The 27,923-nt window shown below is 45.7% G+C and overlaps 1 protein-coding gene across 3 annotated transcripts in view; it reads right to left on the reverse strand.

The window, feature by feature from the left end:
- Positions 1–484: 484 nt before the first annotated feature.
- Positions 485–27,923, reverse strand: part of Kair1d (Kainate-type ionotropic glutamate receptor subunit 1D) — a 218,437-nt gene continuing 190,998 nt past the window's right edge. The window contains exons 9-17 of one of the 3 annotated variants that reach the window (XM_076322320.1): positions 26,200–26,421; positions 21,808–22,099; positions 20,980–21,118; positions 19,665–19,802; positions 14,578–14,776; positions 13,420–13,651; positions 11,609–11,724; positions 8,915–9,070; positions 485–851 (exon numbers count right to left, since the gene is read on the reverse strand). In XM_076322320.1, the coding sequence (XP_076178435.1) occupies positions 657–851; positions 8,915–9,070; positions 11,609–11,724; positions 13,420–13,651; positions 14,578–14,776; positions 19,665–19,802; positions 20,980–21,118; positions 21,808–22,099; positions 26,200–26,421 (1,689 nt within the window). In that variant the 3' untranslated portion in view covers positions 485–656. Of the gene's footprint in view, positions 852–3,107; positions 3,279–4,983; positions 5,159–8,914; positions 9,071–11,608; positions 11,725–13,419; positions 13,652–14,577; positions 14,777–16,739; positions 16,878–19,664; positions 19,803–20,979; positions 21,119–21,807; positions 22,100–26,199; positions 26,422–27,923 lie in introns of those variants that run through there. The other 2 variants (XM_076322319.1, XM_076322317.1) reach the window with 2 other exon arrangements.

Raw genomic sequence — 27,923 nt, forward strand, 5'->3', positions numbered from 1 at the left:
CCCTTTTACGTTTCTCTGCCGGTTGTTCAACGAGCCATCGAACACCACTCGAAAAGCAAAAGTGGACCGAACGCTACGATTAATTTTAACACACTCTCGAGTAGCCTGTAATCGCGGACGAAACGATCACTTCTACGGTCGCCTCGATCATCTCGTTTCCCTCGATTCTAATCCGTGCGCGCGATCTCGTTCGTCAAGGAAAACCATTATTTTTTTTCTTCCGTATCGCGCGCTCTTCGCTCGGGGCTTGTTTCCCCCGTTGACTCTTCCGCGCGAAACGCTCGCGCCTTGTCTCCCGCACGGTACAGTGGGTTGTTTCAGCGAGCTTCGACGAACGCGCGTATCCTACGAAGTGCTAGCCGAAGAACTACCTCGCTCGACGTTCGCGTCACTTGTGAAAAAAGAAACGGTAGACCGGGGAAAATAACACCGGTAGGGCGGGGGGAGGAGAACAAGACGCACACACGCGTATACATACACACACACGCACGCACACAAGTGAAGGTGAGTTCCGTTTGCCCTGTTCGCTGCCACGTTTCCCGCGGCCGGTCGTACCCCTTGTTTCGCGATCGATCGCTTCATGGTTCGTTCGATCGCGAAGCGGATCGCGTGGTAAACGTTCCCCGCGTGTTTCAAGTAGGTCGTTACGCGTGGATTCAAGTGAGAGGCGCTTTCCCGACGAAGTGCCTGTACTTGTTGCACTCCGGGTATCTGCCCTCCTCCGAGACGATCGACAGATTCGACTGTTGTCCCTCGCGCCGGCACAGCGTCTTCTTCACCGGTTTTTTCGTCCCGTTACCGCAGTCCAGGGCGTAGCGAAGCTCGCTCGCCATCTCGGAGCACACGGACTTCTGGAAAGTTGGACGAAACGACCGCTGCAAAGCTCACGATCCTGAACCTGGACTTTACGTGCACGAGGAAGCGTTCGAAAAGGGGCCGAGAAGCTCCGTCAGCCGGATGCGATCACGCGCGCGACCGTCAAAGAGGGATGGTTGTCCGCGTTGGAATCGAGACGACACTTCGTGACGGGTATCAAGTTTTATCGCGAACGATAACTTTTTAGCGACGAGTAACGCCGACCACGAAACGACGCCGCGAAGCTGACAATTTGCTTCGAACCGTGGCGCGAGATTCTTTTGAGAAATTGTCGCGTTTTGACTGTAGGGAAAAGGTAAAGGTGTTATGTACGGAGAGGAAGGGTATATTGACGGTCGAGTTAGAGAATCTGGGTGGAGGACAACGTTTGGTCAAATTTGTAGGGTGTTTCCCGGCTTTGAATATTTGATACTTTGCTGGGTAGTGTTCGAAAGAGATTGCAACGAGGAGTTAGTGACATGGAACTTTTGGTAACAAAATTTTATTCTACATTTTGAAAAGAAACCGAAAGAATCTTTAGAGGCAATTGTCAAGTTATATGTGCGAGCGTGTCTTTCGAAATTCAGGTCTCGTCCAATATCGGTACATAGTACATCGATTGGCAATGTGTCAACTATGCGAACTCTTGACCCATATGCATGTAATATATGTAAAAGATCGTAGCGCAAGACGTTCATCGATGCTCGATATTGCATCTTCCACCAGTCGTTGAAATAAATTCGAACAAAATAGTTAACGTTTTTCGGTCAAAAATGAACGCGGGAAATGTGCATTTATATCGACTTAAATGCGTTTAAAATGCAATTCTTCCAAAGTTGAAACCGATACCTGAAAACTAAAATCAGTATTATTTCAAACTTGTATCCACGTTCCGAGACTTTCTTTCGAGAATCCCCAAACTTGACCAAACGTAATAGAACGTTTTGTATAACACAATCATTGGCACAATTTTACAAATAAAACGATGCCAATGTTGTCCATTCGAAATGTCCGGTTTTTCGAAACGACGCGTCGTTACATCGAGCTGACTTCTCAATGATTCGGCCACTTTTTATATTCGTGCACATAACACAAATTAACTACACTTTGCGAGAAACGAGAGGAAGAATCGGAGAATAGTGAAACATAAGCAACTTCTTCGCTAACAATTGTTTGTGCAATTTTCAACGAAAGTCGTGGCAGTTTCTAAACTTTATTTCTACGAATTGTTACATGAAATGTACTCAAGCCGAAGTTGCATTTCTTTACACAGGAAACAAAAAATACCATTCACGAAGATTTAAAATCACTCGAGAGTAATAAACGGTTGTTGAAATGAAAAAGACCATACCATACAATGCAACTCAGAATTATATTCATGCTTGTTTTTCATGTTAGTTGCGAGTAAATGGAACAGTGATGCAAATGGAGAAAAAGGAAAAATAACTACGTTCACTTCTTTCCCTTAGAGATCATTTTTGTTGGATATACAGGGCGATTTATAAATGTACGTTAATACTCCAGAGAATGAATCTACACGTTGGAATATATAAAAAAAAATGTTATACGCACATAACACCTCAAGTTACGATATTCACAACTTACGTTCGCGCAACATTACCGCTTGATTTATTGCATAAATTCACTCCCTGAAGTGTTGACCTGCATTTTACAACAGCAACTTTAGCTGCGTCTCGCCTCTCACGCTCTTATGTATTCTAATTATACCTTACTTCTAAATATATACTACTTCCACCTCTGTGCAATAACAGACATTTAATAATAATAATACTTTATCAATCACCCTGTATAAAATTGATATATTCAAATTTCGTAAAAAAGAACTCCTCGTGGCCAAGATGTATCCACTGTCCGAAATCCCTGATCGAGTACGTATTCCGTAAAGTTGCAATTCCGTTCGCATCACTGTACAAGATGAATGCCGCTCAAAGTAAAATAGGGAACGATGCAAAAAACGAAACCCCGCCTAAAAACCCATGCACTACGGTTCGTCGAACGGTGCAGCGACAGAACGAGCAGCAGATGCAAACGTACAAAGTACAAAAGGGTTTTTTTTTTGCTCACCTCCTGCGTATCCGTGGCGAGAGAGAGAGAGAGGCAAGAAACATTGCGACACAACTAACAATGTCATACTAAACTGTCACACATCGTGCGCGTGTCCTTTCGAATCGTACGTGATTCACTTAACGCCTACGTTTCAATGTGACCGCTTTTAACCCTGGTATTGGCGGTGCCTGGGTCATTTCTGACGCAGTCTTGAGTTTTAATCGTTGGGTCGTTATCCGACACTTGATGTTTGTTCGCGTGAAAACGATAAGAAGACGATCGTGTACCGAAGGAACGCATTTTCTGGCAGTATTCAGTGTGTTGAGAAGTATTCAGAAGGACATATTCGCCTTTATCTAAAATACACAAAATTCGCACGATGTTAATTATATTTTATTAACACTGTAAATTTCTATGAGTATTGGCGGTGAAATTGTTTCGTTTCACACTACGCATCGGGCAAGTGTGCAAACGAAGATCCAATGGATGATGAGAACCATTATAAAGACTGTATCGATCGAACGATGAACGCATTAACCGGTTAAAAACAGGTGGTATGCATATTTTATCACGAGCACCTTGTGTATTTTCGTTGCTATAGACAATATGAAAAAATGACTAACGTGACGATGATGAAGAAAAATGGTTCCAAGATCGTGTCAAGGTCACCAGAGTTTCACCGGTACCCGTAAGCACGCTGACCTTGAAATGACCTTGAGCGACAAATACGACTAGAAAGAACGATAGTAAATTACACGTAGTATAATAAATATTGATACAGGCACAGAATCGGCCAGCTGCCGATGGAAATATATAAAAAAAATAAAAAATCTAACAACTTGTAGACACTTTTGGATCCACGTTCGCTTTTCAGTCTATTTTGGCTAATACTACACGTGTCCAAAATTGTGCCACGAATCTGTCATCGCTCTGTGTAGGACATATTCACCATGCACAAACAGTATTATTTACCTACGTTGTCGAAAACTTCGGGCAAACGTACTCGCGGTATTTCCCGAGGTATTACCAATTTTGGAAGGGCGAGTTCAACGAATAGAAACGAGTAAAAATCTAACGCCAACGTTCAGCCCGGAGCGCGGTACAAACGAAAAATATTAACGTGGGTCAGAAGTGACCGAGGCACCGCCATTAGGTTGATTCGTACGATACAAGTTTTACGAGCCGAAACATACAGAATTGTCTATCGAATTAAGTTTCTTTGTTTCTCGCTAGGGGAATCCGTGGGCTTCTTTTTACGTGGACCTGAAATTTTCGCGCGCAAAGTTCGCGGACGATGCTCGATTCTTTCTCTTCTTTTTTTCTTCTGGTTTTTCATTTTTTTTTTTTCGATTTCTTACTGTTTCTTTTTTTCCTTTCTTTTTCTTTCAAATGCAGAAACATACGGACTCCGCTCGGGGGTGGCGAACCCACCCCCTCGATCTACGCAATATGTACATACAGTAAAACGTTTTGCAACCTGACACTATACATTAGTTATCTAATCGGTATAAAATCGTGATTGTTCGTAAATATTCCGTTAATCTGCAGCACTTGATTCAGTCGCGATCGCGACGCGTGCTCGCCGAGGAAGCCACGTCGCGTTTGTTTTTTATATTAACAATTATCTGGGAGACTGTTCCTTCTCGCTGCGAGTCTCGAAATGATCGTCAATAATTAATCTAAGGTTTTGATATGAGCAAATGGCAAACGCGTTGACCTTCCCAATTTAAGCGTACGCGCATTTTTCTCGGATCGGTGACATTGTGGGTCGAAAGTACAGCGAGGATAGAAAACGATTGAAAAAATTGATAAACGATTTTTCGAAATCCTTCCTACTTTTTCGTTTCTTTTTTTTTCTTGTTCCACGGTTAATTCCCACGACACCGCGATTTATCGGATCGCGATCAAGCTAATGTTCCACCGATTGTCTGGGCAAGATCGCGCGTATGGTTCTCGAAAAGGGTTGTAAAAACTGGAAAGGTCGAGGATCGTTGCTCCTTCTGTTTTGATTATACGTTTCGTTTCAACTTTCTACAGTTTGTGTCTGTCAGTGTTTCACACAGTTCTCGATCACTCATGGTGGAGTTCTTCTTTAGGTCCGTCGGATCAAATACGCTTTTCTCGGGCTTAGGGGTCTGTATGATTTTTTTTTTTCGTTCAAACCGGATCGCTATACCACCCCCTAGTGCAGATCGGTAAAAGCTTCGCAGATCGGTTTCCCCGAGGATTTCTGCTTCTAAAACAGAACACCAAAATGCTCGAGTAAGATTGCGTCAGGTGAATCAGATCGATGAGTCAAATCGTTGCGGCGTAGAGAGGACGCGGCGCGTGCATCCCTCCGATAAGAAAGGAGATCTAAAGAATTGGAGCTCTACGATAACGTCGGATCTACGAAACGGGTGCAATTTTTCGAACGAATTGTGAGAAACAGGTGATTCGATGCTACGTGGAGGAAAAGACAGAAAGAAATGGGGTTTTCACAGTCAAAGAATCGAGCCTAGTGCTTGGAACGAGGTTAAAGAAATTTAAGGGGAGTGCGCGGAGTTCGATATTTTCAATTTTCGTTAGAATCGGTGGACGGAGAGCCACCGCGAGAAAAGTAAATCGAGAACGACAAACGAAATTTGTACCTGCGACGCTTCGTTTTCGAGAGAATCGATTTTCAAAATTTCTCGGGCACGCGCACGATTCCATTCAACTTGGCCAACGCGCGTCCACTCGTTAATCATTATTTTTACTTGCATCGGTGTTTGTAAACATCGACGGTGCGCCGGTATTATCTGGTTTAACTGGTTCTAACTAGTTACAAGATAGCGAGATCGACGGGAAACAGATAATATCGCACCACCATCAATGTTTACAAATACCAACGCAAGTAGAAGTAATGAGTAATGGCCAGACGCGTTAGCCAAGTTCGCTTCGGTCGCGGGCTCGGCCCCATGAATTTTCCGAGCGGATTCTCTCGAAAACGAAGCCTCGTCCGACAAAATTTTATTCGACGTTTTCGATTCACCTTTTCGCGGAGAATTTAAGGTCGCCGGTAAATTTAGTCACGACGACGAGCAACGCAACCAGGCTAAGCGATACCGCGTACGTCGTAGGAAAGCTAAGTGGACGAGCGAGTGTAAGAAGAATGTCGCGAGAAGACCAAGCGTGCCAATTTTTCAATTTTTTAATACCGAAATATATATATATTTCTACTTGTCCAAGCATACAACGTGCGTTATTAACACAAGAATCACCCTGTAGTCGTTGGTCCTCCATTTTGCAGAGCACTCCGCAGTAAAATCTAACAGATTCTTCCGTTTCGTTGTAATTTTTCTTTGATCGCTCCGTACAGATCAAGAGCGACCATTTAATTGAAAAATTCGAGCGAGTATCGTACTTATTGTGTGGCCCGAACAATTCATAACCGTCAACGCGAATAGAAATTAAACTCGATCGCACACGCGCACCGTACATTTTCTAAACGAATTCCCTCGAAAACGGTGCGTCGCGCAATGAAATTTATTCTACACTTTCGATTCACTTTTTCATAGAAAATCACCCGATGCTAATTATTTCCGCATTAAAAATTTCACAGATAGAATTTCTGTATACCCTCTCCTCGAACAGTCGATCCGCTCTTGTCCGTGCCCCGTGAATTGTCCAGATCGATTTTCTCGAGAATGGTGCCTCGAACGATAAAATGTTACTTCGCATTTTCGATTCACTTTTTCGGGAAGAATCGTTCGGTGCCAATCGTTCCTTCGTTGAGATCGCGCGACTCCTCGATTTTCGTCGAGATTTCCTCTCAATTTCCACTCGACCTTTGTTCTTGTCTACACGACGATTTCTAACCCCTGTACGAAGCAAGAACGATTAGCAGTTCGAGATTCGAGGTAGTATCGCGGCTACTCTGGTGCGGTCTGAAGTAGCGTGGTCCGGAGGGGAACAGCGATACCGACGTTTGTTGGCTCGCGGAATTGTTTGCTCTCGAGAAAGCGAGGTCGCCGTCGCAAAGCCGCATATCCGTATATGTGGACGAGCCCTTCTCAAATACTTGCCTGTTTGCTTACCGCTCGAATGTACGCAAACGGTAGCTCGAACACATATTGTAGACACGCGAGACCCCCCTCCCGCATGCGGCTATCCGGGGTTGCGTTTACGCCGCGCCTTAATTTCATTCCTCCGCTTCACGTAGGAATTTTCGTACGCGAAACGCTTCCCTCGCCGCCTCCGCCTTTCGTAATTAAATATTTTCTTCTCGGGTTTCGTGTTCACCGACATCGATCCGCTATTCACCGTTAGGTCGCATTCCCGCGCGTGCAACACGCGGAGTAGAATTACGGTGTCGTTTCGGCCCGGAGCGGTTTCAAGCGTTTCGAACGCGTCCACGCGTGCGAAAATGCGGCTCGAGGATCGGTAACGGAGGTTTCGATCGATCGATCACAGTTTACAAAATTCCGTTCACGGAGATACATAATTCGATGAACAAAGAGCGGATCGAAAGTAACGAAGAAACGCAATTTATGATTCGAGGGTAGAGGCTTCGTTGTACAGAGACTTCGATTGGTTAATTCGAATTTCCTAAATTTCGTATGCAGAGATACACAGCCCGATGAATGTAGAGCGGACTAAAAAAGAACGAAGCAAGGTGTACGAGAGAGTTTCTTAAAAGAAAAGGTATAAGTAATAATCGGTCACTGTATTGTACTTAATTTACATCGATTATAAGTACTCTCGATACTCGCTCGAATCTGCAATAGTTTGGTCCGATAACAATAAACGCGTATCGGATGTCATTTCCTCGAATATCGAAACATACGAAGTGCAGAAAAATTCACGGTACCGGAAATCGATCTTAAAATTTGCCCGTTCTTTTTCTTTTTCTTTTTTATTCAGATTCAATCTCCGGTTCGAAAATTGAAACCCGTTCGCAACGAAATTTTCCACCGCGCTTCGAAGAACGCGCATCGGTTGCGTTACAACTGCTCCCGTAATTTTATTCCCACGATAAATAGTACGCGGCGAGGGAACAAACCATCTTTTCAAAATTACCCGTGTCCATCGCGCGAATACGCATGTTTCGTGTTCCATTTTTATGCAAATTATTCCCATATAACGGAATTGCTTCGTGGATTGGCCGCGCGATACCAGAGGCGACCCGGTCGGCCTAATTGAATCCTTCGTACCTATCGAGGGAAATTACGTTCCCGACTCGCGTATAACGCGGACCCGCGCGCTATGTTATTTCATTTTTCCGTGTCCACCGATACGTAATATTTGATTTGTCGCGATGACGAGTCCATTGGAATAATTAAAAGTAGAATCGAAACGGGACGCGCCGCGCCTCCTGAATAACGAATAACGACAATTAACGCGAGTTCCTTTCCGCTTGTGAAACGCCTCGCACGAACAAACGGTGTCCATCGCGAATCCGCGATACGTTCGTGAAACGATCGGACGAAAACGCAGCGGAAAACGAAGGAAAAATCACGATCGAAAAATCCCCGACGTTCATGGACCGATGGAAACAATGATCGTAAACCGTTCGCGCGCCACGGGGACACTTATCGTTCTCTCCTCTGTTCTATTTGGTGTTTCGCTGCGAATGCAGATGCAACGGGAACGAGTGCACGTAAACCGTCATGGTCTGACCACGGTCTCGGTAATCACTCCCGAAGCAACGAACGATTCACCATAAACCTATCCTAAGAACGAAGAATACGCTCGGCTCGGTCTTCGCTTGAAATTTTCTTCGCCGCGAGTCTCTCTCGCTCGTGGTAGCGATACGTGACTCATCGATCGGTACCGGTGGAATCGATCAGACCCGAGTGGTTCTGTATTTGCACCGTGACCATTAAAGAGGAACTCCACCATCGCGCGAACATCAACTGATGTATTCGCGCGGTATGTCGGGGTAAATCGCGTCGGGATCGAAGTGCGTGTTGGACGACGTTACTTCGGGCGCGATCGCGCCTTCTTCGACGTGCTATCTGACCTCACTCACCCGTTCCTCGATGGCGACCTTCCGGCTTTTCCAGACGAACTCGCATACCGCTATCACGCAAGCGATCCCCATACCGCCCATTAGGACCACGAACACGCCGCCGACGTTCGCCAGGCCCAGCTCGTTCGCCGTCGAGCTGCTCTTCGACGTCTCGTCCTGGCCAAACGGAGAGAAAATTTTCAGTCGGATCGATTTCGAGTCGATCGCGCTACAGCCGACCAGATGGAAGAATCGACTCGAGAGATCGCCGCCCGATCGCTCTAACGACAATTGTTTTCCACTGGGTGGAGCGATTCCTAGCGATGGGCTCGAGTGTATCGCGAGTACGATCGAATAAGGTTCGCGGAACTCTCCCGAACGCGATACAATTTCAACGGACGTGTTCCTTTGTACATGAAAAGTAATAAAGTATTTTCGATAAAGGTAGTCGAATATTATTTTGTAATTACCCCCCTTTTTTGGCCATTGACAATTTTATAGCAAGAGTCGAGTAAAGAGGTGGAATTTAACTCACCGAGCAAGTCGATTCTTTCTTCGGGACGACTGTAATGCCAATTTTACGCAGAGCACAGTATCTTTAATTGATCACGATAAAATTGCAGACTGAAGTAGCATGATATGATGGGTCAAGAAGTATTTGGACGATTCTTTTAATATGAACGTTAAATGCCTTGCTGTCATGCACATGTGAATGCTTCGAGTTCTGACTTGCGAGTACACGCACTTGAGAGCACAGTCATGAGAAACATTGAAAACTTTACTCTATGTTAATTTCTCTAAGAGTGGGATTTCGTATTTACAGTCTAAATTGCATTGGAGTTGGTACCACAATGTAATCGAAACTATCTCCCAATCGAATTTATCTTCTCTTTTATCGTTATTATTCTTTTTTCTTTTCTTTAGCCTCGCCTAATCAAATCACTATATTTGCGCTATCCTCTAACAATTGCACTATCGATAAGAGCGAAATAATAGAACGTTAACCCCTTACCGCATAAAGTTTCTTTTAAGCATGAAACAAATTTAAGTAGTGAATGACACAAAAATTTTAGTAAAAATGCTTAAAAATTATCTCTTATCTTTACTCGTTTATATTTTTGACAATTGTGGACCATGTACGATACAGCATGACGTAACAAAATTCGGGTCGTGGAACGGAACGCGCGACTATAATACGCCCGTAAATAAATGGTAACAATTTCTGTCCGTTTTTAAATATCGGTTAACGTTTCTCTCGACGACGACGATAGGAGATTCGTGTAAAAAAAAAAAGAAGAAATTCACGTTTCTCGCAAATCACAGATCTTTTCCAGAGTCGCGCCCAATTTTTGTAACTTCTTCCGTACGAATGAACCAAACTTCGTACGTAAACAACTCCCTTGAAAAAAAAGTAAGGAAACTTTGACCCCGTCCGTCTCTTGGGTACACGGTGAACTGAATTTTCGGACAACAAATTCCAGCGACGAGCAGCCGCGAGAATTCATTCCGGCGAGATAAGAGCTGCATAATAGCGGTGGCCATGATTTCACGAATTTATGAAACTATCTTCTCGCAGCGTGGCCCGTTCGTTACCCCCCACCCTCTGTGTCTCTCCGTGGGCGGAGCGAACTACCGGCGAAATATACAGTGGAGGGGATAAGAATTTCGGGCGCGCACTTATCGACTACCGCCAGTGGTTCTTAACCTCTTCGAACTTGCGGTCCAATTTGAAGTATTCCGTCTGTATCTACGGTGCAATTTAGAGAAAAAGGATCGTTGAATGTTACAGTAACAATTTTAAAAACAACTTTGAATTAGAAATTTCATAAATTGTCGGATTCCTTGGCTATCCACACTTGTGTACTGCGCGGAGCTGAAAAATTAACATCTGAAAGTAACTTCGGACCGTATTGGATCAGACGTGTTGGTCGGCCACGAAGACTCGACATTAAGCAAACGTAAATTAGTCACTTACCTAAAAGTGAACACACGCGAGCGAAAGTATAGCATAAAAAATCCAAGGTTCGCCCCCGAAGGGGTACAAGAACTCGCGGAATAAAAATAGAAAAAGAACCAACGCCGATTTAAATTATAAAACATACACGTTCCTCCATCTTGGACAATTCGCTCGTAACTTTTACGCGAATCAAAATTCTCCCGCGGTAGCAGACCCGCGGTTTCACGTCTGTACATTTGGCTAATACGCGAACGTTTCGCAAAATTATATAGCTGGCCATGATTAAGAAAAAAAAAAGAAAGAAATTCCCAAAGGCTGGCTTACCTTTCAGTCCCTCCTCGGTCTGTCGTAACCCCTTAACCCGGGACTCATCTTTCCAGCCCCCGGCAATAGCCGGGGCTTTACAGCACGGTGGTTAACCACTTCCCTGCCCGAGTTTATTTCCGCAGTCGGTGTAAAAAAAGAAAATAAATAAAAAAAAAAAAAAAATAAGGAACACGCAACCTTCCCTTATTTCGCTTTTCAAATATTTAAGTTACGCGGAGAGATATTAAAAAAGAATTCCTGCTCGAAATTTCGCGTTACCCTCGCCTTTCCTGGATCGTTCCGCGTATTTATCCAGCGACTATTTTGCCCCAGTTGACTCGACCGCAACCGTTAAGCGGTTAAGAATCACTGGACCACGCCGTAGCTGCGGAACCAACGCGACGACAAATAAGGGGAACATTCTCCGCATCCCTCCGCGTTTCCATGCTCACCCTGCAAGATCCACCGCCGCGTTTCTCCTTCCACCAGCGTGTCTTCAGCAGGTGCAGCTTCCCCTCTTCCTGGAGCTTGAGGATCGCCCCGCTTATGGCCGTCCTGTACGGTGAATCTGAAGTTCCAAGGTCGTTTTGAGCGACTCGCTCCGTTTTACTCGCGCCCGATAAACGGCGCGAAACTTCACGGAAAAGTGTTGTCGGGGTTATCGTTTCTACGTGGCCCGTGTTCGTTCGTTCGTTCTCGCGAGACCGATCGACGACGCCCGATCGTTTTCAGTTTTCCGCGATTCCAACCTTCCACCGCCCCCAGCCCCCACCGAAACGCGATCCCATCGGATGCAGGAAGTTCGGTGGATGTTCGTCGAGGGACAACGCATCGCTCCCGTAAACGAGGCAGCGTTTTCGGATGACGTAACCGGGCGGTTCGTTGAAGTTTGTTTATCGTCGTTTCCGTCTCTTTAGCGCGCGACGGGGAGGAAAATAAAAACAGTAACGAGGATCTATGTGTCCGGTCGACGATCCAATTCCGAGGGAACTCGACACCCAGATGGCCCATTAGGGAGAACACTGGCCGGACCGTTTAACTCGATCGACTTAATTTTTTCGGCAACGGATGGACGAATTGAAATTTCTAGGTGGTACGATTTCGAAGGTGGTATTTGATTTTTCTTTTTTTTTATATCTTTCGTTTAAGTTTTTAAAATTACTTCCATGCCTCTCGCGTGAAAACGTCACTCCAGACGGTCAAATATTTTTCATAAATGTCACGAAGGTGTTTAGAAAATTTGATCGCGAATCGTAAGATAGTGTAACATCGAGCTATCTTTATAAATGGAATTATTTGGAATTTCTGAAACTATCACCGAAGCACATAGCTCGTCGTGACTCAAAAACAATACGTACCGTTTCGTTGTGTCAAATTCGTCTTTGGAAAAGATTTTACGTTCGTCTTTGTACATCAAGGACCAGGTGTCGAGTAAAATTCGATTCTCGTACGATCGTTTCTCAAGGTTTACGAACGCAAAACTCTCGCGATCCCCCACCCCCGCATCGAAGAGAATATTTTTTAGAAAGATCGATCTCGTAAAGCACACGGAAGAACGGAATTGGTTAAAATTCCGTCGGAAGGAGTGGGAAACGGCGCCCTCCTAATTCGCCCATAAATCCGTACAACGAACGCGAAGAATTATCTTTCCGATTCGACGGTGTTTGCCCAGGGACCATAAATCAAGGATATACGCGTCGATCGGCCGAAATGGCGCGCGTCTCTATCGCTCGAGAGCTATTCGGGCGCGTGTAATCGGCTAACGGTGCATTTAGGTGACGAGTTTATACCCCCGGCTTGTACCTACACTGCCGCACGAAAGTCTTAAAGCGGTAATTAAATTTCCCGCTAACCTAACAACAATTGTACAGCCACGAATGAACACAATTGCCTCTCGTTCGATGTATCGCGCGCGGAAGAAAATGCACAGTTACGGATTCTAACGCGCCGCAATATGACCAGAAGAAAGAATAAACGTTTAAATCGCTGCAATTTCGATATCGTGGATTTACGTGATCTTCCGTTACTCATCGAAGATGTATTGAATAATTTATGAACCGATTTCGAAACTTAAATATCTAATTCCGACATTCCACATCGTTTCCTATCGCGTAAAAGAAGTAATCGGCATTATCGAACGAAGAAAGTAATCGTATGCACCGTGCGTGGCTGTTCGATGAAACTCACCGGGTGTCCTAAAGATATTCGAGCAGCGGTGTAAATAGTCACGAGGGGGGAATGGTATATTCATCGGAGCACTTACTAGGTGGCATGGCTATGCCGTATCCCTTCGAGTCCAAGAGACCGCCAACTTGAGTGAGGTCGCAGTTCCTCTCGATTACGTATTCGATGGAAGTGGATTCCATTAGGAACGCGTAGCTGCCTTTGCCCTTGATCACTCGCTCCACGCCCTCGACGTTGCTATTTGTAAATACCCCCAGCTTTGCCGAATCCATGTAGGACCACATGCGCTGGTACGTCGAGAAATTGGAATCCTAGATCACGCCAGGAATTTCATGGTTGAGCACGCGTGCCGTTAAACGGATGGAACATCGGCTGAAATTGGTTAATCTTCAAGGAGGCCTATTACCCGATACCTCCCCCCCCCCCTTCTACCACTATCCCTCCCTTCATCCCTCTACTCTCCTTCTCGTCTGCGGTTTCAGGGAAATCACGGACAGGGCCGCCTTCGCGGCGGGTCGATAAACACCCGCGTGCTTGGCAATTTCATTTTTGCTTGCTTACACACGCAAATCGATCGAGTTTGTTCGCGGAAAGCTGTTAAGCGTCTTTTTTACACTGGAAATGTTGATCCCGAAGATTAACCCTTTGCACGTGGTACGTATCTCGTGCACGTGTCGGGAATGCCCCGCTTAACGTAAGCAGGTTAAATATCTCTCCGGTGCTTTTCGGCGACGCGAACTGTTCTCTCCTCGAGGTTGTTTTTCAACGGATTTCAAGGTTGTCTATTTCTATTTTTGGTCGTCGACAATGATTTGCAGCGACTGCGAATAAACTCCGGTACGCGAAGTCTAGAGGTTATTTTTTCTTCTTACGAATTTCCAGGGCTTGTGTTTCTTTCAAGTGGAAGATTAGTTGTAACGACTAAGAGTAAACTCGAGTGTACGGAATCTACTTATTTGCGTACGAAGATAGCCCGCGAATACTAGAACAATTAAATATAATAAATCAACGATGTTGATAAATTTGGGATACAACCGAATTTAATAATATTTTCTAATATTCGAGTAATCACGGTAATTTCACGAGTTCCGAACGATACGGTGCTTCGTCGTACCGTGCGTTTATTTTTCGTCCGTTCATACGTAATTCATACTACATTAAAGACTGCGCAAGAAACTCGATAAAACGATTACGTGGATGTTTGTAGAGAATTCATAAGATATTCGTGCGATCTTACCCTGAAAAAGGCCGCGGTGCTGCCTCCTTTGAGAGCCCCGTATTTGATTTTCGTCTGCTTTGCGAGATCCTCGGCGCCCTCTATCGGCGAATCCATCCTCTCCACGGTGAGGAACGCAGCCAAGTTGGCAGTGTACGATGAAATCATGATCAAAGTGAAGAACCACCACATGCCCGCCACGATGCGAGTTGACACGGCCCTGCGGGAAGAATTCAAAGGGTGCAGAGAAACTTCCGCGACGCTCAAAAAATCGAAAATAACGTTCCTCGTGAACGAAACGCGCACTTGGCGCACGTTTGAAACCGAATCGACTTTCTCGGGACAAATCTAAGAGAACTCGAAGCACCGTGAAGACATTGCGAGGTGGAACATCGGACGAATCGATGATTTAAATTGTTTTCAAAGGTATCAAAGGATTTTCGTTCCCGTCTCGCAATCGTCTTCGTTCAAGTACGTATTTACGTTTACAACTAAGAATTTACCGGGGACAATATTACTGTTAGCTACTATGATGCGTGTCTACTTCGTCTAAATACATTAAAGAAAAGTTGATGACCACTTTGCGTAATAATACCTCAAGCTTTCTACGTTTCATCGCGTTCCCATGCATCTCACGCATTCCACACGGGCACGGGAATCATTCGTCCAATGTAACCGCACGCAACAACAGCAACTAAACGTCACTTGTAATAAAAGAGGAATGACGATAACGACTCGGGGATAGGAGCTGCTTCACGGAATGTTTCGGTAGGCGGAAGCTAAGTTTCGGTCGTCTACCCGAACTTCCGCCCGACGAGTAGCGAAAGTGCTCGGTGTTTAACGCGAGGAAATTGCTGCTGCCTTCTTTCCAACTACTTCGATTCTACTTTCGCTAAATAGAAAACACCGACTTAATTAAAATTCCCTCGACGATCCCAGGAACGATATGCACAGTTCCACGGTGTGGGGTTTCCGCCTCGTCGCGAGTCTATCGGGTCGTCTCACGAGTCTTTGCGTATATTTGTCGACGAATACGATATTGGAACGAAATATCTACAGACGAGTCAAAACTATCGATCATTTACTCTCGCTAAATTAATTTACGGATACCTATGTCGTGCAGATAAAAAAAAAGTATATTTCCCTCGAGAAGAAACCAGAGTACTTCCTGCGTTCGTTTTTAACCTAAACGTTAAAATATGAACAATCATACTCAAACTCGCTTCGACGAACGGCAGAAGACTGAATATAGAACATCCATAAATATCTCGTGGATCGATTTTCTAGAATTACGTTTGCGTATGTTTGCGTATGTTTGCGCACGAGGTAGAAAAATATTTTATTCCATTCGGTGTCTTTATTGCGCACACAAACATTCGTTTACGACCGTGAACGTGGTCTGATCTAGTAGAACTATGTTTACACGTGTTTACGCATGTTCACGTACGATTTAAAACTTGTCCTTTCATTTTACGCGTCGTATTTACCACAACTGTAACGCGCTACTAGTACCATACGCATTAGAAACAAGAAAATTAATCTTGCAAAGAGACAAAGTACGTTTCAATCGCAAGTTCGCGTAGTTGAACACGCAAAGACTCGTAAGACGATCCAATATTTTTCCAAGCTGTTTTTGGAAGTTTCAGATGGGACGACGAGGACATCCTCCACGATCTCGAGGTTCCCGATCGGTACGAGGCACTGTCAAATTTCACCGCCGACGAAAGTTATCGAAACTTCCACGAAGCTATCCGCTTCTTACGGTACCACCCGAGGGAGCAGCAACAACTTCCATTAAACGAAACGTCGTCGCTGTGACTAGCGACGAGACAGAGCGACGGCGCTAGGCGATTGCGAGGCACGTCGTATAAGTTTCGACGCCGCGCGGTACGTGATCGGTTGCAGCAAGCCTACGATATAGCATATCCAGGCTATCGTTACATGAGAGTAGCACCTACGGACCCCGAATCTCGTCTTCCCTCCGATCCCACCCCTGGCAACCCCCGATTCTCTCTAAACTTCTATCACCTGGTTCGTGGACCCAGGTGAACCGTCCGCTACTATTGCTAAGCTGGCTCGACTCGCATCAAACTCGATTAACGCTTCGAATACACCCGTAAAGATCGGTACACACGGCACTGTACAGAGAACGTGTTCTCGGCTGTGTTTCTTCGGTGACTTACTTCGGCGCTATATCAGAGCCTTGCTGCATGAGCGAGCCTATGGTGAACCAAAGCGAGTTCATCAGGGTGAACTCGTTCTCGAGGACCTCGGACTGTCCGTTGCACGGATGGGGATTCTCCCACTCGTAGGGGCTGAACCTGCAGACACGTGAAAGGAGAAGGGGGAGGATTAGACCTCAGAGTCGCAACTCGCGTGACACTCCTGATTTTTGACTTTTTCGATTTTTTTTCTTTTTTTCTTTTGGATCTTCGTGTGGTCGATATCGCGTCTTCGAAGTCTTCGATCTCGATCGGTGGTTAATTGTAACACACTTTCGTACAGGGTGTTTCGAAGTGGAGGGTGAAAGTAAATCGAAAATTTGAAAAAAAATTTTGCTTCGTCGAGCTGCGATTCTTTTTAGAAAATGTTTATTTTTTCTAGAGTCGTCACTGTCTACCGTCTGTCCATTACTGGTTAATTTCCCTTGTGCTGGCATTGATGAACATCATAATATTGTCTGTAATAATTGTTTCTCGTAAATTGGAACGGACTTCGCGAATTATCAAATGGCTCGAACATTGTATTATAATACATACATGCAATGTAACTGTTACAGAAATAAATGTTCAAATTGTTTTGAGCACCAACGCAAGTGGAAATAATGAGATGCATTCGACATCGATTATCTCGAAAATAAACATATATTTTAAAAAACTGTACCGTACGTTTTCGATTCTTTTTTACACCTGGAATCCTCGTTTCCCTGATACCTTCTTAAAACACCCTGTACAAAGATTGTTTTAGTTGCCTTGGTCACCCGAAATGTTTTCTCTGCTTTTAGGATTACGAACAAATATAGACAGTAGGTCTGACGTAAATTTCGAGGCGAGTTCAATAACCTACGATAGAGATGCATCGACGATTCGATGCAGATTCAATGAATTGCAGGAACTTGAAGAAATATTCTAGATTGTCATTTTGTAAAAGAAATTTGACGATTCAAGTTAGCCATCGTTCTCGGCCAATTTGATAAACAAGACGCCAAATTACGACTTACAACGATCTTGAATGGAATTAAAATTTAAATCTTAAGATTGTTGAACTCTCCTTAAGAACAGCCATCCAACGCATTAATAAGAAAAGAGTACGACACCGCAATTAAACGAATAAAGACGATGTTAACCTTTGAGTGGTAAGGCGAGGTCGAAGTGAACCATTCTGTACTTTTAAAGTGCTCTATTTGATTAACTACCGTTGCCGTCTATCTGAAACTTTGTATCGTCTTTCGGTCTATTACCGAACTTTGCGCGGAGGAAGTTAAACTTATTGTCCCTTGACAATTTTTTACGTTCACCTAGCAGTCTAAAGTCGAGGTAAATTAATCTTACATCGGGCATGATAACCTATCTATTGTTTTTTCACACAAAATGAACAATTTATCACTCGACCGATTGTCTAACGAATATTTTAATATAGTCAACGTGGGCGAAAATCCCTTAACGTTGCAAGACCATATTTTAGAGGAATAATTTCCTTCGAATTTTAAAAGCAGAGGAATTTTCCAGGGCACAAAGTTAAACCATGCATACATACATACATATACCTGTATTTATACACCTTGAATACTTTTCAGACTTTCTCGTTAACTACTACTTTCCAACGTTACTTCGGAAATAGTCTTTCGTCACGACCACTATTATCGGTAGTACCAGGAACCAATATTGTCCGATATTAGTAGAATGTTATTTCGGAACACACGAGTTAACAGTAGAATAATACACTCTCAATATAGATATCTCGTATGTGCATATTTTATCCATTCTCGGAGTACAGCTACGACTCTGAGAATCGTTGCTCGTTCGTTAATCGATATTCACTTAAGTTCTGTAAACACTGGACACGTTAAGGAGAGACTGACCATGGAAACTCTCGATCCTCTCTCCCGTTGGAAGACATTAGATATCACGTGTATACCCTGTATATCTTTCCTCGTGCGATTCGTACGCTCGCGAAACTTTTTCCACCGGACTGGTAATTCGTGCTCTCGTCGAACAGTAATTCGTCACGGATGAAATCTCGCAGAGGAATAGAACCTCGTTCTCTTGGAACATTCTCCGTATATTTTTAACTCTCGTACCCGTACTCGATTCAAATCTCTTTAGTCGAACGATTATCGAAACGCAACGATACGATTTTCGCTGTAAAGTTCCCGAGCTTCTTGATATTCTCAAATCCGCGACCAAACGGAGCCAACGTAATTATTATTGTACATTCCGGGGCGCAGTGTCTCTCCTTAATGAAACATTTTTTTCCTCCGTTCTCCGATTCCCACAGGGAGCGAGCATCGTCGTTGGCTACGGAAACTACAACACGAACTTACGAAACACCCGATCCCCGATGGCGCGCGGCTAAAGGCGGTGCTCGCGAATTCGTTTCGTTGAATAATTCATCCGTTCTTCGTTCCTCGTATCGGGACGAACACGGATGTCCCGTGGAGTCTGATGCGTTTGCGGAGACACGAGCGCAAAAGTGAATCGTTGCGAAAGTGGATCGTAGGGTTACCGTAGGGTACGTGGCGCGTCGATTTGCATGCGTCGCGGTCGACGCGGACATACGCGGTTAGGGGACGGAGCGGGAGGAGGAGGAGGAGGAGGAGGAGGAGGTGGTGGTGGTGGTGGTGGTGGTGGTTGTTGCAGCTGGCGGTGGCACAGAGAACGTGGGTGTCGGAAACACAAACGAAACGAGCTAGAGTGGGAGTGAGAGATAATCAGCGTACAAGAAACGAAGGGAAACAATCGGTGACGAAAACGCCCAAAAATGAGAAACGGAAAAGAATAAATAAAAAAAGAGAGAGAGAGAGAGAGAAAAAAAGAAAAAGAAAGAAAGAACCAACGAAACGGACAAAAAACGCTTAAGTGACCGGTGATGCCAATCTAACGGCTTACTTGGGCAGAATGTCACAGCCCTGCCGCATTAAGGATCCGATGGTGAACCACATGCAGTTGAGCAGCTTGAAGCGATTCTCCAGATGGTCCGGGTTTTTGTTGCACGGATGAGGATTGAACCACTCGTACGGGGTGAATCTAAACTGATCAACTCTAGACAACGTCTGGATCCCCTTTTCAGCCTGGACGCGACCGTCCGGTCTTAACCGTGGATCGATCGCCATTTACGTACGAGGTACGGACTCGCGTGGACGCACCACGGAAAAAGGAAACCGAACGGAATGCAACTACGAGGCGGCAGCGTCGTTGTATGCGCGTGTGTGTGTCTCGTTCGTTTATTCCGTTCCTCTCGAGTCGATTTTATCCACGTTTTTATACGCGACACCGGCCGCCGCGCAGCATGTCGCGATAGATCGTGAAATTAGAGTCGATGCGCTCGGGCGGGAAAGGGTTCGTGCACGCGCGCGACTCGCCGTGGATTCAATACCAGCTAATTGTACACCGGCAAGAAGCGTGTCACACGCGCCTTGCGAAAATACAATTTCGAGGATAAATGTACCCGCAACGAAGACACTCTCTGTCTTCGAACAAGCGGAAATACGTATGCGAGCTCGTCTCGCGAATCACGTGAGTATTTTCCACGAAAACGGATCGAACGAAACAATTTATTTATATAGTTTCGAAACCTCTCGTTTTTCCAATGGCAGCTAATTCGCACGATTGAAATTCTTCTCCGAATGGCGGACGAATGAAAATTTGTTTCACGCCGGATGATACGGTCACGCGCGTAAAGTAATTGAACGATGAAAATTTACACGGAAAAAGGCGTAGAAAAAATCAAATGTCCTCGCGTCGGAAGTCCTGCGAAAGAGTATCGTCCGTAGCGAACAAAAATTCGTTCGATCGAACAGTTACGAGAAAGAATCGAGTCGAGTTCACGCGATGCACTCTGTGCATCGAGGATCAATGGTTGGTAAATAAATAAATAGTTTCGTTTCGTCCGCTTTTTGAAAATATGCTCGCGTTACTTATGGGACGGTCTGATATATGCACGTACGTGGTCCCACGACACTTGTAATTTATTTCGTGCGCGCCGGTAATTCATCCCGATACTCTGTTTGTATTCCAAAGTCCTGTCATGGCGGAGAGCTCGCACTGGAAATTTGTCGAGTCTCTGACCCAATGGATGTCTGATCGAGCGTGCGAGACGTATTAGGTGGTACAGAGAGACATCCCGATCGGATCGGTCGGATACAAAATTTCGCCGGTGATGCATGATATTTTTATCGAGAGTTGGCAAAATGGATTCACTTGCCTGGCGAGTATGAAGAGCAGCACGGAGACGCCGAGATAAGCTGTCGCCATATAAATCCAAACGTCGAGGCTGAGCGGACTGAGGAACGAGAACAGATTCGGCGGTTGCTTTATGGGCTTACGGTATAGTATGCTGATTCCTGAAAAATCGAGAATTCTCGTTACGTGGCACGTACGATACCCATCGAGTCGATACAGATGTTTCTGCGCGAGCCGAATAAGAAAATATTGTTTCGTTCTCGTTGTTAACGGCCCTCTATACAGCGACGTTTAACTTACCCCGAAAAATGTATATTATGTTCTTTTCGACGTGTACGTTTGTACGAAATAAACGTTCGTCATCTCTTTAAGACTGGTGTTTTTTTTTAGATATAGATCATAGTGACAATTATATTTTAGATTACAATTTGAAATAGAACCTGTGTTTGTAATGCTAAAACTGTACGGTAAAGATTCTACTTGGAAATTGTACTTGCAAATGAATACAAGTATTCAAACTTTTTATCTACGTTAATCTTCTAGCCAACGATTCAAATATTTCCAAGTTCGACTTTATATTTTCAGAAAAAGACGATTACCTCGAAAGAAGAAATTTCAATTTGTGCAGAAAGTGACTCGAAGAGGGACACTGAATCTATTTACGATCGAGGAAGCCATTGAACGATAATAATAACGATAACGGTGTGTTTTTAGCGGAGTATATTATTAATAAAGAAAAAGAATGAAAAAGAACTGATGTGGAGCGATGTACTATTATGAACCCAAGCTGGTAGAAAAGAAGGAAGAGAAGCAGAGAATAAATAGTAAATGCGTTAAAGGAATCGCTCACCTAGGTTCATGAAGGGCATGGTGAAGTCGACCGCCTGCTCACGCTCGTACGTGATGGTTAGATCGGCGATCGCTAGATCGGCCTTCTGATCGAGGAGTTCTTTCATCATACCGTCCCACTCTTTGGTCTCCTTGTTGTAGGATCCGTACCGCCCGTCCGGCACCAGCCGGAACGTGTAATTGAAGCCGAGGATCCTCGATATCTCGAAAATCAAGTCGACGCTGTAGCCTTCGAACTGTGCGTTTCCGGTAAGCTTCTCGCTCGAGTCCTTCCTCATGCAATACGGCGCGCTCTGCGGGGTAATGAGCTCACGTCACGAGTCTGATATCGCGACCTTCTGCGCGGATACACGCTTATACGAAGCGACGCGTTGAAAACCGACCGTATTAATATCTGTCGCTGGATCCGCGTTAAAATCTTATGAATCCAGATCGAACGATTCGAAAGAGTCCACACCGTACGAGAACAAATAATTTCTTTCTCAATTTATTTCCCTCGAAGCAATCCGGACTATCGATTTGAACTTGGTGTAAAAAATTCTAAAGTACACGGTTGCTCGAGAAACGAAAATAGAATTACCTCGAGAAATATTTACTCAACGAAAACGGAGACATATATTTGTCGTCGTGTGTCGGTGGAGAATTTCGCGACGGCGAGACAATGCTTCCAGTGTTCCAGGAGTCGTACTAATCCTGTCGCAAAAATGTTTCGATTGTCTTCGAAACGAGAGTCTCGGTAATCATTGTAAGTGGTAAACATCGTACGAGCCGAATATTGTAACAAATATTGAAACTTGGTTTGATGTTACTCTTATAAAGTGGACAAGAGGCAGGGAAAAGAATTTTCTTCTCGTTCCGTCGAATGTACTATGGGGAGTTGGGAAGATGTCATTCGATAGGAATTGCAGATCGTATTGCGTCAGACAATACAAAAAAAAATTCTGCATCACATCCCTGGAAAATGATCCACGATCGATCACGCATTCTCTCCAGCGACTCCTTCGCGTTAGAGTCGCTACAGCGATTCGTCTTATGAAATAACCAAACAGCAAGAAAAGGAATTCCCTTCTTGGTCTATTGAACGTACAGACGTATATATCTCCTCGCACCGCAGAAGACGCAATCCAATTTACACCTATAATTCCAATAACGTCGAAAAGAAGTGAAAATAAAAAAAATTCTGCGGCACATCCCTGAGAAACCCATCCACTCTCGGTCATGGATTCCCTCCAGCAACGATCCATGACACACTACGGGTGACCCGTCTGTAGCGCAGCACCCAGTATGCACGTATCCACGTAGCACGTATGAACCCCGTGCAGCGCGAACGGATCCGAATACGTGCACATGAATCTGAACAGCCGAGTCAATGGCTGAACCAATAGAACCTTCCACACAGTCCACTGAACTTCCGCGCGCTCGCGTGCGTGCGTTCGTGTGTTCACGTATGGCGCGCACACGTGCACGCGACACACGCAACCGAGCACCCGTTTCGGCAAATATGAAAATTCAGAACTCACGGTTCCTTTCGCGCTGCTTAATTAACGCAACCATGATTTGCACCGGCCGCAAGGGATGAAGGTGGAGATGAGCCGGGGTTGGGAATTATGCATCGAGGTGTGCGTGCCCTACGATTAAAAGTACCAACCCTAGCGAACATTCTCTAAAAACGCACGAGCAATACAGTCAGTGTAACCTGGATGGGAAATCGTCTCTTTCTCTTGTTCTCCTTTTCCTTCTCTGTTTCACCTCCTTTCTCTCTCGAGGCGTTCGCGCGAGTTTCGCTATGCCCCGGTTATACGAAACGCGGGCACGTTAAATGACGCGGAGCCAACGAGGAATTTCGCGTCGAGGGGTGAGCTTTTCGAAAAGCTCCGGGGGTTGATGATGGCGGTGGTGGAAGGAACGAGTTCGCCGAGGTGCAAAAATTTGAACGATGCGAAATTGTTTCCTTCTACCTCGGCGTGGCGGCTTGAGAAGCATACCTCGCGTTTTACGTTCACGCTTTTACACGGGGACGATGGAAATGTACAGAGTGGCGGCAGTCGTGATTCTCGAGATCGAAATTTGCAAACTGTTCGCAAATTATTAACTCCTAAGTAGTAGGAGTAAACGACGAGCCAAGGGTACGAAAACCCTCGATTGACGTTTGCTCGGTCACGAGGGTTAAAAGGCTCGATTAAAACGTCTGGTTACACACGGGTCGCGATCCCTTTCAAACTCGATCTTGTCTTCTCGCTACACTACATCCAGTGCACAATCTGACTTTCAAATGCAATAAAAGTTAAACACGGCCGCAAGCGAAATTAAAGAAAAGAACTCAATTGAATACCCAAATACACGGTTGCGTAACATCCGTAAGGGCACAAGTGGCGGTGCAGTCGACCACCCACGAACCCCCTCGACTCGAGTACTCGTTGTATTAATACAGCGAGAGCGATAAAATCTCGCGAAAGAATCCCCACGACAATTCTGTTCCTGTTCGTGCCACGACTTCTATTACCTCTCCGTATAATCTGTTTCCCTCGTCGTCTACTCGTTTCGAGTTCCACAACCTCCGTCGCTCCGTGAAGTTACAGAAACTCGTCGCGACTCGGGGAAGGTGTAAATTGCCACGACACCGTCGGATTCCACGATCGCGAGGCCATCTAACGTCGGAGTTAACGAGTAGACTCTATCAGCTCGCGCGAACTCGGTGAATCGTCGCGCGTCTGTCCCCTTTCTCCGACCAGACCCTTTCCGGTTGAGATTCCGGGGCTAAAATCCGATTAATATCGTCGTAAACAGAGAATCCTCGTCGTTCGAGGGACCCTGACTCAGATCGTTCGAGTTTCCTCCCTTCGTTGCGCTCAAGAGACGACGTGGACCTTTATCGTCGTAGTCAGAAACCAAGTTGGACTTCGAAACCAAAAAGTAGATAACGAAACGGAGCGACACTCGATGCCTGGCACCGTGCAGTGAAACGGAGGACATAGGGTGTGTATTACAATTCTGAACTATGAACGTGGCGCAGTAGAGAGTCCGTGTGTCCCCCACTCTGCGGCACGGTGCTGGACAACATCGCGTTCAGAATTCAAAATTATACTGTATACTATACCGAGCAACGAGGTCTGTCGTATCGCGTTACCTATCCCCACTTCTGTGGCTCGTAATCGTAGAGGAACGACGAACGCAGAGGTTCCGCGTTGCCTCTTACCGTGTAGCGGAGTGGGGACACTCGGAGCCTCAGCTGCGTCCCGTTCAGAGGTCAGGATTATACTGTACGCTCGTGCGTCCCCACTCCACCGCATGGTGCGAGTAACGAGGTCCCGTTACCTACCCCCACCACTTTCTCGGTTCGAAATCTAGCTTAGCTCTCCGACTACGCTAGCCCTCGTCTTCGTCACCGTGCACCACGTCGGATGCTCGACGTTTCTCGCCCGACACTCCCCGTACGGTGAACTTTCGAGCCAGTTAATACATTCGCGAGTGCGTTACTTGTCGCCGCAATTAGCGGGAGAATAAGTAACGTCGGCAGGGCTCGCGCCGTGAAAACTTCAATTAAGCCGCGCCATCCCGGCGTTTCCTGGCTCCTTTCGTCGGGGCTTTCTTCGCCGCCACCGGGGCTAACGGACGAAGGGAGAAGGAAGGGTTGGAGTGGAGCGAGACGGAGGGAAAAAACTAACGAGCTCCGATGTGGAGGGGCAACGGAAGAAAAAGGAAAAGGAAGTCTCCTCTCGCTTCCGCGCCGCGTTCGTTCAACTCCGTTTCTGTTTCCTTTTCATTCCGGAAAACCAAACAGTCGGCCGGTTTTAACCATACGCGAATGATTTACGTATATCCCGGTCGCTCGAGAGACGAAACATTCTTTTTCATCCGGACTATCGCGATCGTTAGCTCGCCACGGAAAGCGTTTCGATACGCGGGATCGCGCTCGCCCGTGGATATGTATTTTGGATACGTTGGAGAGCTCGCAAAATTGCGGAAAAGTGAAACGGAACCTTTCGGCTCTAAATAGAAGACGGAGAAACATTTCACGAATCTTTCGTGTGCTCGTTTTTTTTTTTTTAACGAGAACGGTTCAACAGCGGAGACTACGGCTTTTGCGGGGAACAAATGAACAATTAGAGGGTTGTGCGGACAAGAGCTTCGTTACGGAGGAAATGTGTTTGTTGAATATTTTCAACCAGACGAATGTTCGAATACGGTAACGTACGAATTTAATATTTGTCTCTCGGAAGTCTTTTAGCACGGAGTTTGAATACTTCTTTTATGCCCATTTTCCTTTCTCAGAATCGCGATATTCCAAGCGCTATCACGCGTGCCCTTGTAATTTACTCGGTTGTAATTTAACGCGTACAACGTTCGCGCGCATCGATCGGTTTATGGAAAATTTATTACTAGTTTCGCTCACCAGAATAGTCGTCACTATGAAAGTCTTGTTCTGTAGATTCTCGACGATCTGAATGTACTCCTCCTTGTAACTTCTCGTGAAGTTTATACCTTTGGTGCTGTTCCAAGTTCCAATCTTCTTCAAACCCTCCTTGTTGTTCAGTTCGATGATATCCAAGATGAAGTCCGAGCGGAAACCTTGATGATCGAACTTGATGATCCCTGTTAAGCCGGTCATCTCGACCTGAGGAGAAACAACGAACAACATTTCTAACAATTTTCTCAAATATGACGAAAGTATTTACACGCTGTGACACGTCTCGGGGACGAATATTTCACTTTACTTTGTGTAAACACGTCCACAGCGCTGGATACTTTACTTTTCTTTACTTTACTTTACTTTACTTTACTTTACTTTACTTTACTTTACTTTACTTTACTTTACTGCATTTTACATTGCGTACACTCGTCCGCAGCGCTGAATACTTTACTTTACTTTACTCTATTTTACATTGTGTAAACTCATCCACAACACTCGTATTCCCCAATCGAGCGAACACGTAAAACGCGTTCATAACGCACACGCGTACCAATTATCGGTGGCGTGTAAAATTTCGCATCATCGACGAGCATTGAGATGATTCAAGTCGGTAATTCTTGTATCTCGATCGACGAACACCGATCGCGCATGCCCCACCGACTACGATTGCATTATGTTCCACGGTGAAAAAGCATTCGTAATTTTTACAGGAACGACATCGGTCTACGATCGACTCCGCAACCTATACGCGAACTGGTATTACGTCCCTTTTCTCCTATTTTCTCTGCCCGTTACACGGCTCGCTCACTTCTCTCTTATTACATTGTAGAATCTTAATGCTAATCGGTGCCGCGGCACGATAACTGATGTTTCCTCGGGCTACGTTATCGGCCGCTCGATCTGGACGATGTCCCCGGCTTCCATGTAACCGGGAACGATTTCACCGCGGCGAATAAAACCGCGCCGACCGAACGAAAACGAGGCGCTCGGGAGAGGAGATCGCGTGAGATCGTCTCGAACGCGATCAAAAATCCGCGTGGAAATATACGACCGCGAAATATGTAAAACAGCCGTGTCGTCTCGAGTTCGAGCATCTCGAGGACGCGCGCGCGCGGGCGCGCGCGCGGGTTCGTCCTAATTGCGCGTGGCACGCGTAATTGGACGTGTCTTCGCGGCGCGAACGGGAACCGAAGCGAACGCGCGGTAAAAATGTCGCGTAACCGCCGCGACAATGTTCACGGGGCCCCCGTTATCGGTAGACATCTTCCACTCGGTTACGGTCGCTCGTATCTCCGTACGGAGGCCAGAAGCTCGAGCGCGATCGTCGGAGAACGTGTGCTGGTGACGGTGACACTGGTGGGAGAAGTATCCGCGCTCGGAAGATCGAGGAGAGGGGGCAGTGAAATTAATTTCGCGGAATTATGGGCATCGATCGAGCGTCCGGGGCAACGTAATAAGCCATTATAACGATATGCTTAATCCGACTGTCCCGCTACCACCATCGGCCATCCCGTTCCCCCTCTTCCCCTCCAGCAGGATCGCACGGCGCTTATTAACGAGCGCCACGAGCGCTGCCATGTGCAACGACGACGACGACGCCGCCGTGCATCCCAGAAGCGGAGACGAACGACGGGGTAAACTCTCTCTGTGTGCCCCCGCGTTTGCACAGAAGGCGGTTCCCTACCTACCTATCTACCTACCGTTCC

This window comes from Ptiloglossa arizonensis, chromosome 10, assembly GCF_051014685.1.
Source record: "Ptiloglossa arizonensis isolate GNS036 chromosome 10, iyPtiAriz1_principal, whole genome shotgun sequence".
Classification (NCBI taxonomy): Eukaryota; Metazoa; Arthropoda; class Insecta; order Hymenoptera; family Colletidae; genus Ptiloglossa; species Ptiloglossa arizonensis.